The sequence below is a fragment of the Pongo pygmaeus genome, chromosome 1, assembly GCF_028885625.2.
Source record: "Pongo pygmaeus isolate AG05252 chromosome 1, NHGRI_mPonPyg2-v2.0_pri, whole genome shotgun sequence".
Classification (NCBI taxonomy): domain Eukaryota; kingdom Metazoa; phylum Chordata; class Mammalia; order Primates; family Hominidae; genus Pongo; species Pongo pygmaeus.
Window position 1 is genome coordinate 194,621,972 of NC_072373.2, and position 12,157 is coordinate 194,634,128.

At 53.1% G+C, this 12,157-nt stretch overlaps 1 protein-coding gene across 3 annotated transcripts in view; it reads left to right on the forward strand.

Moving 5' to 3' along the window:
- COL8A2 (collagen type VIII alpha 2 chain) overlaps window positions 1-12,157 on the forward strand; it is a 31,292-nt gene that overhangs the window by 14,615 nt on the left and 4,520 nt on the right. For 2 of the 3 annotated variants that reach the window (XM_054495956.2, XM_063665878.1), the window contains one exon: window positions 11,673-11,881. In XM_054495956.2, coding sequence (XP_054351931.2) covers window positions 11,673-11,881 — 209 coding nt within the window. Of the gene's footprint in view, window positions 1-1,933; window positions 1,989-11,672; window positions 11,882-12,157 lie in introns of all 3 variants that reach the window. The other variant, XM_063665881.1, reaches the window with a different exon arrangement.

Here is a 12,157-nt window from a genome sequence, read left to right on the forward strand (position 1 = left end):
GTGGGAGCTGGTGGGAGCTAGACGCTATAGGAGAAACATCCAGAGAGAAGAGATGAGGCCTGAGCCAGCTCCTTGGGCAAGCCTGGGTCTGGAGAGTGGGCAGAGGAAGTGGGCAGAGAAGATTCTGAGGAGGAGCTTTTCAAAGAAGGAGAAGAGCAGAGTGACAAGGTGGAGCACCCCGAGGAGAGAGGGTGGAGGGGGAGTGAGTAGGGCCTGAGGGTGGAGAGCATTCTTTCAGGAGGCTTGGCTGAGAAGGGCTGGGGAGTGATGAGGGTGGCTGGGGAGGGGTCAGGCCCGTGTGGACATATGGATGGAGAGGCTGGAGACTAGGGGGCAAGGGCAGGCAATGGCAGACAGTGAGAGGCCCCCGAGGAAGAGGTGTGGAGGGGCCTGGGCCTTGCTTCTTCTTCCGACATTCAGGAAAGGAGGATGGGAAAGGGCTCCCCAGTTTCTACCAGCTGGGAGAGTTGTGGGGCAAGTGGGGCTCAGGAACCCTGGAGAAGTCTGGAGCTGCCAAGCTGGGCAGTTGGGGTGGGTGTCATGCCCAGAGGGTGAGGAGGGATCCTCTGCTCCTCCCCAAGGTCCATAACTCAGTCCTAGTCCTGAGTAGGCTTTGTAGCCCCTGGTCAGTTTCATCTCGGGAATGGTCGGGGAAAAGGTCAAGAAAGCCAGAAAATTGACTTTAGAAGTTTATTTTATAGGCCAGGCACAGTGGCTCATGCCTATAATCCCAGCATTTTGGGAGGCCGAGGCAGGTGAATCACTTGAGGTCAGGCGTTCGAGACCAGCCTGACCAACATGGTGAAACCCCATCTCTACTAAACATACAAAAAATAGCTGGGTGTGGTGGTGTGCACCCCTGTAATCCCAGCCACACGGGAGGCTGATGCAGGAGAAATGCTTACACTCAGGAGGCGGAGGCTCCAGTGAGCCAAGATCTCATCACTGCACTCCAGCTTGGGTGAGAAAGTGAGACTCCATCTCAAAAAAAAAAAAGTTCATTTTACAAGATCCTGACCTTTGGCAGCAAGTAACCTGAGCTTTTGAAGAGATGGAGGAAAGAAGTTGCTTTGCAGCAGGATGAATTGAAATTAGAGTGAAGAGAGGACTTCCAGGTCATCAGGGTAGCAAGATAGGGCGGCACACATGGAGGGGCTGGTGGCTTAGATTATCTCAGTTAATCCTTTTTTTTTTTTTTTTTTAAATGAGAGCAAGCTCATTAAGAAAGTAAAGGAATAGGCCTGGTGCGGTGGCTCACGCCTGTAATCCCAGCACTTTGGGAGGCCGAGGCGGGTGGATCATGAGGTCAGGAGATCCAGACAATCCTGGCTAACATGGTGAAACTCCATCTCTACTAAAAATACAAAAAGAAATTAGCCGGGCATGGTGGCGGGCCCATGTAGTCCCAGCTACTAGGGAGGCTGAGGCAGGAGAATGGCGTGAACCTAGGTGGTGGAGCTTGCAGTGAGTCGAGATCGCACCACTGCACTCCAGTCTGGGTGACAGAGCAAGACTCCGTCTCAAAAAAAAAAAAAAAAAGGAAGTAAAGGAATAAAAAGAGTGGTTACTCCAAGGCCTGGTGCGGTGGCTCACACCTGTAATCTCAACAGTTTGGGAAGCTGAGGTGGGTGGATCATGAGGTCAAGAGATCGAGACCATCCTGGACAACATGGTGTATACCTAGTAGAAACCCCGTTTAGTAGAAACCCCATCTCTACTAAAAATACAAAAATTAGCTGGGTGTGGTGGTGCATGCCTATAGTCCCAGCTATTCGGGAGGCTGAGGCAGGAGAATCACTTGAACCTGGAAGGCAGAGGTTGCAGTGAGCCGAGATCGTGCCACTGCACTCCAGTCTGGCTCTGTCTCAAAAGGGAAAAAAAAAAAAAGAGTGGTTACTCCATAGGCAGAGCCCCTGAGTTAATCCTTTTGCAGATGAGGACACTGAAGTTCAGAGGGTTTAAGTGACCCATCCAAGATCACCCAGCTGGTAAGTAGCTGTGCTGAAATGGGAGTCCAAGGGCTGCCTGGACCTAGGAGGGCCTTAGAGGTCTCAGGGCTGGGTCCCTGAAAGGGAGGGCCTGAGCCAGAAGTGCTGTTCACCTGTTGTGATGACAGAGACAGAGCCAGGAGGAGGAGGGGAGAGAGGAGTCGGGGTAGAGACGCAGCAAGAGCGCAGAGAGCAAGGCTGGGGAGCATGGAGACAGCAGCGCGGGGCGGGTGAGCAAGCAGGGCAGCCGGATCCCACAGCAATGTCTCCACAACAGGAAGCGTCTCATAACATACCTGTGGTTTGGCCAGGCCCTGGGGCTACCTGAGTGCCCTCACCGCTCCCTCAGCTGCAGTTGCTCCCTCTGGGGTGGGTGGGGGGCTTGGAGCAGTAGGGGCCAGCGCGGGGCTGCGTTTCATCCACCCACCCTGTGGGGGTCTGCCGGTCCTCTGGGAATCTAGCGGGTGCCTGGGGTCCTGAGGCACCAACTCTCAGGCCCCCCTTTTTTATTGAGACCTCTGATCACTCACCTGTGAAATGGGATGGGAGAGTGGGCAGGTCTTTCAATTCCATGCTACCACCTAGCCCTCTTCTGCTGGTCGCCCCTAGGAAAGGACTCTTTCGGAGACTGGGACTGCTGGGAAGGGTCGCTGCTAGCTAATGTCCTTTCCCCTCTTCAGGCATTTCTGGGGGCAGTGAAGGGGTCTGCTTCTTGCCAATTATTTCTGCTGGGGCCCATTTGCTGCACACCACCGCCACCCCGCCACCATTGGTCTGAAAGACCCCAGAGCACTCCCCACTCCCAGCCGGTCTCCTTGGCCTCCCTGGGAGGAGGCCCAGGCTGCCACAAAATGCTGACTTGGACAAAATGCTGTTTTATGGGGATTTGCTGAAAAGGGGGGAAATCCCCGTTAAGGACTTGCAGCTGTCCAAACACTGCATCTACCCGAGGCCGCCACTGCACCGTCCTCTGAATCAGCGTCTCCTGTGTACGTCCCACCTCGGGCTCCGTGCCCCTGCCAGCCCTGCTTTCTTCCTGCCTTCATTTCCTAAGAGGTCACCAGAGAGGGTGATGGCTTACCCGGGGTCACACAGCCAGTCATGGGCAGAGCCAGGCTTGAGCCTCAGGGCCCAGCCCCTGACCCTTGACAGCCCTGCTTGGCCGCTGTTCCCCATGGGGAGAGCAAGGAACACAGATGAAGTGTCCTTCCCTGCACACCTCTAATCCCAGAGCACGTGGTTCTTAGTTGAGGTCCTATGATTGAGGCCATGTGAATGTTCCTTGCTCTTCCTGTTCTAGCCCAGATGCGCCCCTTGGACCTGGGGAGTGGACTCCCTGGGTGAATGTGACATGTATCTGTGCAAAGCTGAGGAAAGGACTGAGTGTGTTATTGGTGTGTCCTTTAAATTTGATGGTGAATTGAGTTCATCAAACACTGTGGAGCATCTCTGTGGGCCAGCCAAGCCCTGTACAGGGCAGAGTGGGGGAGCGTGGCGGAAAGAGTTGGAGAGCTACGGGGGGAAACAAGAGTGATGACGGGGACCCATGGGTATCAGCAGGCCTCAAGGGAGGCGTCCAGCCAGTTTCCCAAGTGTCGAGAGGGCAGAATGTACAGAGGCCAGAGAGCCCCAGGGAGGCCCGGCATGTGTGCAGGAAGCAGGGGAGGTCAGGGGGCAGGGACTGCAGTGAAAAGGAGGCAGGTGGGCAGGGGGCTCAGAGGTGTCCAGGCCCCTGTGGCTCTGATGGTGCTGGGGTGGGGGCAAACCGTCGTCTCTGGGCTGCCGGTTTCAGCATTCCAGGGGGCATCATTTCTTTTGCAGCCCCTTGAATAGGCTGCACACACCCTTCTCACTGCTGTGGCCCGTGCACACTCCCCAGCTCCACCCAGATGGGCGCATGCCGGGTTCCAGCTCTAAGAGCCAGGGTGAGCCTCCTCTCAAGCCCACAGGCCCTTGGAGTTGGAAGAGAGACTCCTCTGTTTGCGTCTGTCTCTGCTGTTGCTCTCTGCCTTGCTCTTCCTCCATGGCACTACATCAGAGTGGCTAGGAGCTCGGGGTTCTTTTTTTTTTTTGAGACAAGGTCTCACTCTGCCACCCAGGCTGGAGTGTAGTGGTGCAATCACGGCTCACTGCAGCCTCAAACTCCCAGGCTCAAGCAATCCTCCCACTTCAGCCTTCCAAGTAGCTGGGACTACAGGTGCACCACCATGCCTGGGTAATTTTTAAAATTTTTAGTGGAGATGAGGTCTCACTACATAACCCAGGCTGGTCTTGAACTCCTGAGCTCAAGTGATCCTCCCATCTCAGCCTCCCAAAAGTGCTGGGATTACAGGCATGAGCCACCGCATCCAGCTGAGTTCAGGTTCTTAGCGGGCCTCTCCGGAAATCCCTGAGTCTCCTCATTTGTGAACTAGCACCTCTTGCCCAGGGACACTGTCAGAATTAAGTCACGTATTGCGTGTAAAGCCTCGTGGTGGTTCCTGACACCTGGTCTTCCAGCTGCAGTCCTCACTCAGACCCTCCTCACTCATGGCGACACCTCTTTGGAGTCCTGGCATCAGACCTGACCTCAGCGAGCGGAACGCAGTGCAGGATGGAAGGGTCTGAGATGGGGCAAATTCAGGGAGCCAAGAGGGTGGGTCAAGGATACTTGCTGGAGGACCTCCATTACCAAGGAGGAAGGAAAGGTGGACAGCTTGCAGGGGTGCCGCCTGGGCTCCTGGCCACACTTGGGGCTGTTTCTTTGGCACCCTGCTGCCTGAGCTCCTCGAAGTCCTCTTTGCCCTGAGCACCCTCCCAGCTGCACCCTCCATCACTCCCGACCCCCAGAAGCCAAGGCTGTTCTGGATCCTCTTGTGGTGGTGTCAGGACTTTGACCATGGGCCAACCAGGCCAGAGCAGCTCCTCCCCTCCCTCGGCTTCCTGCCACACACTCTGCCCCTTCCATCTGCTCCCCCATCCCCCTGTCCACCCACCAAGCAGAACATTGTGGTTCTGTGCACATGTGGGCAGCCCCCGAGCTCAGGTGGCCAGTGCAGGAGGGCCCTCCCCTGCGCAGGAGAGTGGGGATGGTGTGGTGGTTAGGGGCTGGAACTCGGGACTCGGACTGCCTGGGCTTAGGCTCTCACTATGGTTCTCTTGGCGAGTGGCCCCCTCGGGCGGTTTCCTCATCTCTTGTTTTTTTTTTTTTTTGACAGAGTCTCTCTCTGTTGCCCAAGCTGGAGTGCAGCGGTGCCATCTCAGCTCACTGCAACCTCTGCCTCCTGGATTCCAGTGATTCTCCACCCTCAGCTTCCCGAGTAGCTGGAATCACAGCCACCATGCCTGGCTTATTTTTGTATTTTTAGTAGAGATGGAGTTTCATCATGTTGGCCAGGCTGGTCTTGAACTCCTGACCTCAGGTGATCTGCCTGCCTCGGCCTCCCAAACTGCTGGGATTGCAAGTGAACCACCATGCCCTGCCTCCTCCTCATCTCTCTCTCTCTCTTTTTTTTTTTTTTAAGTGAGACAGGATCTCGCTGCTGCTTAGGCTGGAGTGCAGTGGCACAAACACAGCTTACTGCAGCTTCTGCCTCTTGGGCTCAAGTGATCTTCCTGCCTCAGCCTCCTGAGTAGCCAGGACTACAGACCTGCGCCACCATGTCTGGCTAACTTTTAAATTTTTTTGGTAGAGACAGAGTTTCACTATGTGCCCAGAGTGATCTCAAAGTCCTGGGCTCAAGCGATCTTCCTGCCTAGGCCTCCCAAAGTGCTGAGATTGCAAGTGTGAGCCACCATGCCTGGCCAGTTTCCTCATCTCTAAAACAGGGATAACATACCTCACAGGCTTGTATGAGGATTACATGTAAAGCATGAGGCCAGTGCCTGGCAAGGTACCCCAGCAGCATTCCCCGGTGGGTCAGGCCTGCGTAACGTGGCCTTGATGGGTTCTGCCATCAATCATAGCAAGGTGAGGCGGGTGGCCTGTGCTGAGGGGAGGCTCTGGGTGAGGCCTCAGCTGACACTTAGACTCTTACAGTTGGAGCTTCCATTCCTTCCTCTGTAAAATGGGGGTAATAACTGCAGGATCTTCATGGGTTCGTTGAGGGGATTAAAGTGAGCTGTGGCCTTTGAGGCCTGGATCTCTCCTTGGCATACGGGGACAGATGTGGCAAGTGTTACTATGATACTGAAGCTCAGGAAGGTTAAATGGCCCATCTGAGGTTACAGAGTGGGTTGGTGGTAGAACTGGGATTCGAACATGAGAGCTGACAGGTCCATGGATCTTCTCTGGAGCCCTGCATTAATTCCTGCAAAGCTCCATGTGATACTGAGCTTGGAGGAGCAGGGACCTCAAGCCCAGACCTAGCCTGGCCTGAGGGAGGCCTTCTCCCCACACACATCCCCAGATGCGCACAACCCACCCTCAAACTCCACTTGTTGCCAGGCACAGGTGCAGAGAGGTCCCTGCATAGGGTGAGGGGAACCCAGAGCAGGGATTCAAGGGGAAGTGGGACTTTCCTCGGGTATGAAAAACACCAAATAGAACCTCCTTCGAATAATGGGAGCCCACTCTGAGCCAGGTGCAAAATCTCTACTTATCACAGCAGCCCCAAGAAGCAGGTTTTAACCCACTTTATTTTTATTTTATTTATTTATTTATTTTTGAGATGGAGTCTCGCTCTGTCACCCAGGCTGGAGTGCAGTGGCACGATCTCAGCTCACTGCAAGCTCCGCCTCCCAGGTTCACGCCATTCTCCTGCCTCAGCCTCTCCAGTAGCTGGGACTACAGGCAAGTGCCACCACGCCTGGCTAATTTTTTGTATTTTTAGTAGAGACGGGGTTTCACCATGGTCTCGATCTCCTGACCTCGTGATCCGCCCTCCTCAGCCTCTCAAAGTGCTGGGATTACAGGCATGAGCCACCACGTCCGGCCTATTTTTATTTTATTATTTATTTATTTATTTATTTATTTATTTATTTATTTATTTATTTGAGGCAGAGTCTCACTCTGTCACCAGCCTGGAGTGCAGTGGCACAATCTCGGCTCACTGCAACCTCCGCCTCCCTGGTTCAAGCGATTCTCCTGCCTCAGCCTCCTGAGTAGCTGGGACTACAGGTGCATGCCACCACGCCCAGCTAATTTTTGTATTTTTAGTAGAGATGAGGGTTCACCATGTTGGCCAGGATGGTCTTGATCTCCTGACCTCAGGTGATCCACTCACCTTGGCCTCCCAAAGTGCTGAGATTACAGGCACGAGCCACTGCGCCTGGCCTATTTTTTATTTTTTGAGGCGGAGTTTTGCTCTTGTCGCCCAGGTTGGAGTACAATGGCATGATCTCGGCTCACTGCAAGCTCCGCCTCCCAGGTTCAAGCAATTCTCCTGCCGCAGCCTCCCAAGTAGCTGGGATTACAGGTGCCTGCCGCCACACCTGGCTATTTTTTTGTATTTTTAGTGGAGATGGAGTTTTACCATGTTGGCCAGGCTGGTCCTGAACTCCTGACCTCAGGTGATCTGCCTGCTTCAGCCTCTCAAAGTGCTGGGATTGCAGGCATGAGCCACGGTGCCCAGCTAACTCACTTTAAAAAAATAACAGGTGGGGGCCGGGTGTGGTGGCTTACGCCTGTAATCCCAGCACTTTGGGAGGCTGAGACGGGTGGATCACCTGAGGTCAGGAGTTTGAGACCAGCCTGGCCTACATGGTGAACCCTCATCTCTATTAAAAATGCAAAAATTAGCTGGGCGTGGTGGCACGCACCTGTAGTCCCAGCTACTCAGGAGGCTGAGGCAGGAGAATTGCTTGAACCCAGGAGGCAGAGGTTGCAGTGAGCTGAGACTGTGCCACTGCACTCCAGCCTGGGTGACAGAGCAAAACTCTGTCTCAAAAAAACAAAAAACAGAAAACAAACAAACAAAAAAAAACAAAAACAAAACAAAAAAACCACAGATGTTGGCCTTACGCCTGTAATCCCAGTACTTTGGGAGGCCGAGGCGGGCGGATCACGAGGTCAGGAGATCGAGACCATCCTGGCTAACATGGTGAAACCCCGTCTCTACTAAAAATACAAAAAATTAGCCGGGCATGGTGGCGGGCGCCTGTAGTCCCAGCTACTGCAGAGGCTGAGACAGGAGAATGGCGTGAACCTGGGAGGCGGAGCTTGCAGTGAGCTTACACTCCAGCCTGGGTGACACAGCGAGACTCCGTCTCAAAAACAAAACAAAACAAAACAAAACAAAACAGGTGTGGCTCAGTGGCTCACGCCTATAATCCCAACACTTTGGGAAACTGAGGCGAGGGGATCACTTGAGCCCAGGAGTTCGAGACCAGGCTGGGCAACATGGTGAAACCCTGTCTCTACAAAAAATAGAAAAAATTAGCCAGGTATGGTGGTGTGTGCCTGTGGCCCCAGCTACTCTGGAGGCTGAGGTGGGAGGAGCACTTGAGCCTGGGAGGTCGAGACCAGCCTGGGCAACAAAGTGAGACCTCGTCTGTACAAAAAAGTTTCTTTTTATAGCTGAACATGGTGGTGCATGCCTGTAGTTCCAGCTTCTCCGGAGGCTGAGGTGAGAGGATCACTGAGCCCAGGAAGTTGAGGCTTCAGTGAACTGTGATTCTGCCACTGCACTCCAGCCTGGGCAACAGAGCAAGACCCTGTCTCAAAAAACAAAATCAAAAAAACTTTCTGGCTGGGCATGGTGGCTGATGCCTATAATCCCAGAACTTTTGGAGGCCAAGGTGGGAGGACTGCTTGAGCCCAGGAGTTTGAGACCAGCCTAGGCAAAGCAGTGAGACCCTGTCTTTACACAAAATAGAAAACATTAGCCAGGCATGGTGGCATGTGCCTGTTGTCCCAGCTACTTGGGAGGATGAGGTGGGAGGATCACTTGAGCCCGGGAGGCCGAGGCTGCAGTGAGCCATGATTGTGCCAACTGTATTCCAGTCTGGGCAACAGAGTGACACTGTGTATCCAAAAAACAAATAAAATAACAGCTTTAGGCTGGCTCATGCCTGTAATTCCTGCTCTTTGGGAGACTGAGGCAGGCAGATCACTAGAGGTCAGGAGTTTGAGACCAGCCTGGCCAACATGGTGAAACCCCATCTTTACTATAAATACAAAAAATTAGCTGGGTGTAGTGGCGGGCCCCTGTAATCCCAGCTACTCAGGAAGCTGAGGCAGGAGAATCTCTTGAACCTGAGAGGCGGAGGTTGCAGTGAGCTGAGATGGCACCACTGCATTCCAGCCTGGGAGACAGAGTGAGACTCCATCTCAAAAAAAAAAAAAAAACAAAAACAACCCAGCTTTATGGAGATATAATTCACACATCATACAATTGGCCCATTCAGTGTACAATTCAGTGTTTTTTTTTTACCGTGTTCATAGAGCTGTGCAACTATCACCACAATCAATTTTTGAACATTTTCATCTTCCCTAAAAGAGTTTGAGACCAGCCTAGGCAACACAGTGAGACCCTGTTTTTACATAAAATAGACAAAATTAGCCAGGCATGGTGGCACATGCCTGTGGTCCCAGCTACTTGGGAGGCTGAGGTGGGAGGATTACTTGAGCCCGGGAGGCCGAGGCTGTGCCCATTAGTCCTCACTTCCCATCTCCTCCCCGCCCCAGCCTTAGGCAACCACTGATCCACTTCCTGTCTCTATGGATTTGCCTATTCTGGCCATTTCATAGAAATGGAATCACACAACATGTACATTCCATATCTCGCTTTTCACTGTTTTCAAGATTCATCTGTGTTGTAGCAGGTGTCAGGACTTCCTTCCATATATATATATATATATATATATTTTGAGACCAGGTCTCACTCTGTCGCCCAGGCTGGAGTGCAGCTCACTGCAACCTCCACCTCCTGGGCTCCACCTCCTGGGCTCCCTCTTCAGCCTCCTGAGTAGCTGGGACCACAGCACGCCCACACCCAGCTAATTTTTTGTTTGTTTGTTTTGTAGAGACGGGGTTTCACCAGGTTGCCCAGGCTGGTCTCAAACTCCTGGGCTCAAGCAATTCACCCACCTCTGCCTCCCAAAGTACTGGGATTACAGGCGTGAGCTACTGTGCTTAGCCTATTTATAGATATATTTTTAAATTTGGGGTTTTGCTATGTTGCCCAGGCTGGTTTTACACTCAGGGCTCAAGCGATCCTCCCACCTCAGCCTCTGGAGTAGCTGGGACTACAGGTGTACACCACCATGCTCAGCCTGTACTTCATTCATTTTCATTGCTGAGTAATATTCCATTGTATGGTGATACCACATTTTATTTGTCCATGGACATTTGTGTTGTCTCTACTTTTGGCTGCTGTGACTATCGCTATTATGAACATTCACATACAGGTTATTGTGTGGACATCCTCTCTCATTTCATGGATGAGGAGACCTCCTGCCTAGGCTCCCGCAGCTGGGAAGGGGAAGGGGAAGCCTGCCTGGCTGGTTCCAGAGCCTGTGCTTCTTCCCCACCCAGGCTTTGTTCTCTGAGTTGAGCCAAATGCTGTGACAGGCATAGGTCAGGGCACAAAGAAATGAGGCTTCATAGAGGAAGGGATGACAACTTCCCAGGGCCATAAAAGATGAGTAGGGGAGGAAAATAACATTACAGGCAGAGAAATAGCAGGCGCAAAGGCCAGAAGTGTTAAGGTGCCCAATGCCTGGGAACTTCAAGTTCTGGTTTACTGGGTGGAGGTGTGGGGAGATGAGGGGCAGAGAAAGGGATAGCAGGCAATAGAGTTGGAGACACAGGCACAGAGTAGGTTAGAAAGGCCTTGAGTTTAGGCTGGGCACGGTGGCTCATGCCTGTAATCCTAACACTTTGGGAGGCTGAGGCAGCCGGATCACCTGAGGTCAGGAGTTCGAGACCAGCCTGGCCAACATGGCGAAACTCCATCTCTACTAAAAATACAAAAATTAGCCAGGCGTGGTGGCACACACCTATAATTCCAGCTACTTGGGAGGCTAAGGCATGAGAATCGCTTGAACCTGGGAGGCGGATGTTGCAGTGAGCCAGGATGGCGCCATTGCACATTGCACTGGGCAAGCAAAACTGTCTCAAAAAAAAAAAAAAAAAAGCCTTGAAGGCTATGCTAAGCGCCATAGACTTGATCCCAAAGGCGGGTGGCAGAGAGTCCAGATGGGCATCAGCAGAAGGTGCAGTCAGACAGACCTAAGACAAATCCCAGCTCTGGCTTCCTCAAGACCTTTGCTTTAGTTTTATCATCTGGAAAATGGAGATGACAATAATAATAACTTGTTAAAATGTTCTGAGCATAAGTGAATTCATGTCCCTAAAGAGCTCAGCCTCGTGCCTGGCAGAGAGCTGGCCCAGCAATGGAAATGGGTGTTGACATCCAAGAGTTTTTAGCAGGGGAGGTCAGACTGCTCTAGAAGGCACACCCGGCTGCAGAAAGTGACTGGCTGGTTTTGAGGAGGCTGCTGTCCTGGGGAGGCTGGGCCCTCAGAGATGGTGGGGGTGATGAACAACCACAGGCAGGGTCTGAAGAAGTTTAGGAGGTGGCTTATGCAGACCCCCGCGACTTTGAAAATTGCTTGTGAATAATATCTAAATTCGGAATTGCTTCTCAGCCTTTTGACTAAAATCTCAAGTGTAATCTCTAAATTCTGATCTTTTGGTGACCTCAGGCCTGGTGCCAAACCACCCAGGGCTGGCTTGATGACTTTCTCTGTTCTTCTTTGCAGCACATCCACGGACGCCATGCGGGGGACTCTGACACCCCTGTCTTCGCTGCTGCTGCTGCTACTGGTGCTGGTGCTGGGGTGTGGGCCGCGGGCGTCCTCTGGTGGCGGGGCCGGTGGGGCAGCGGGCTATGCCGCGGTGAAGTACATCCAGCCCATGCAGAAAGGACCTGTGGGACCGCCCTTCCGTGAGGGCAAAGGCCAGTACCTGGGTGAGAGCCTCCTCACCCCACAGTGCCTCAAATCGCTCCCAACTCCCAAATCCCTTGCCTCCCTGACAGCCATCAGATCCTCAGGCGCCCCCCACAGCCCCTCATTCCCCACCAATCTTCCCACCTTCACTGTTTTTCCTAATACCCCAGAGGGCCTGGAAACGGTGCAGTTAGCTGGCACAGGTGGTCTTCCAAGGGGGAGATGAACTGGGAAGTTGGGAGGTGGGGCTCTGCTCCCACGGGCTCTAAGGTGGGCTGCTAGTGCCACCTGGTGGC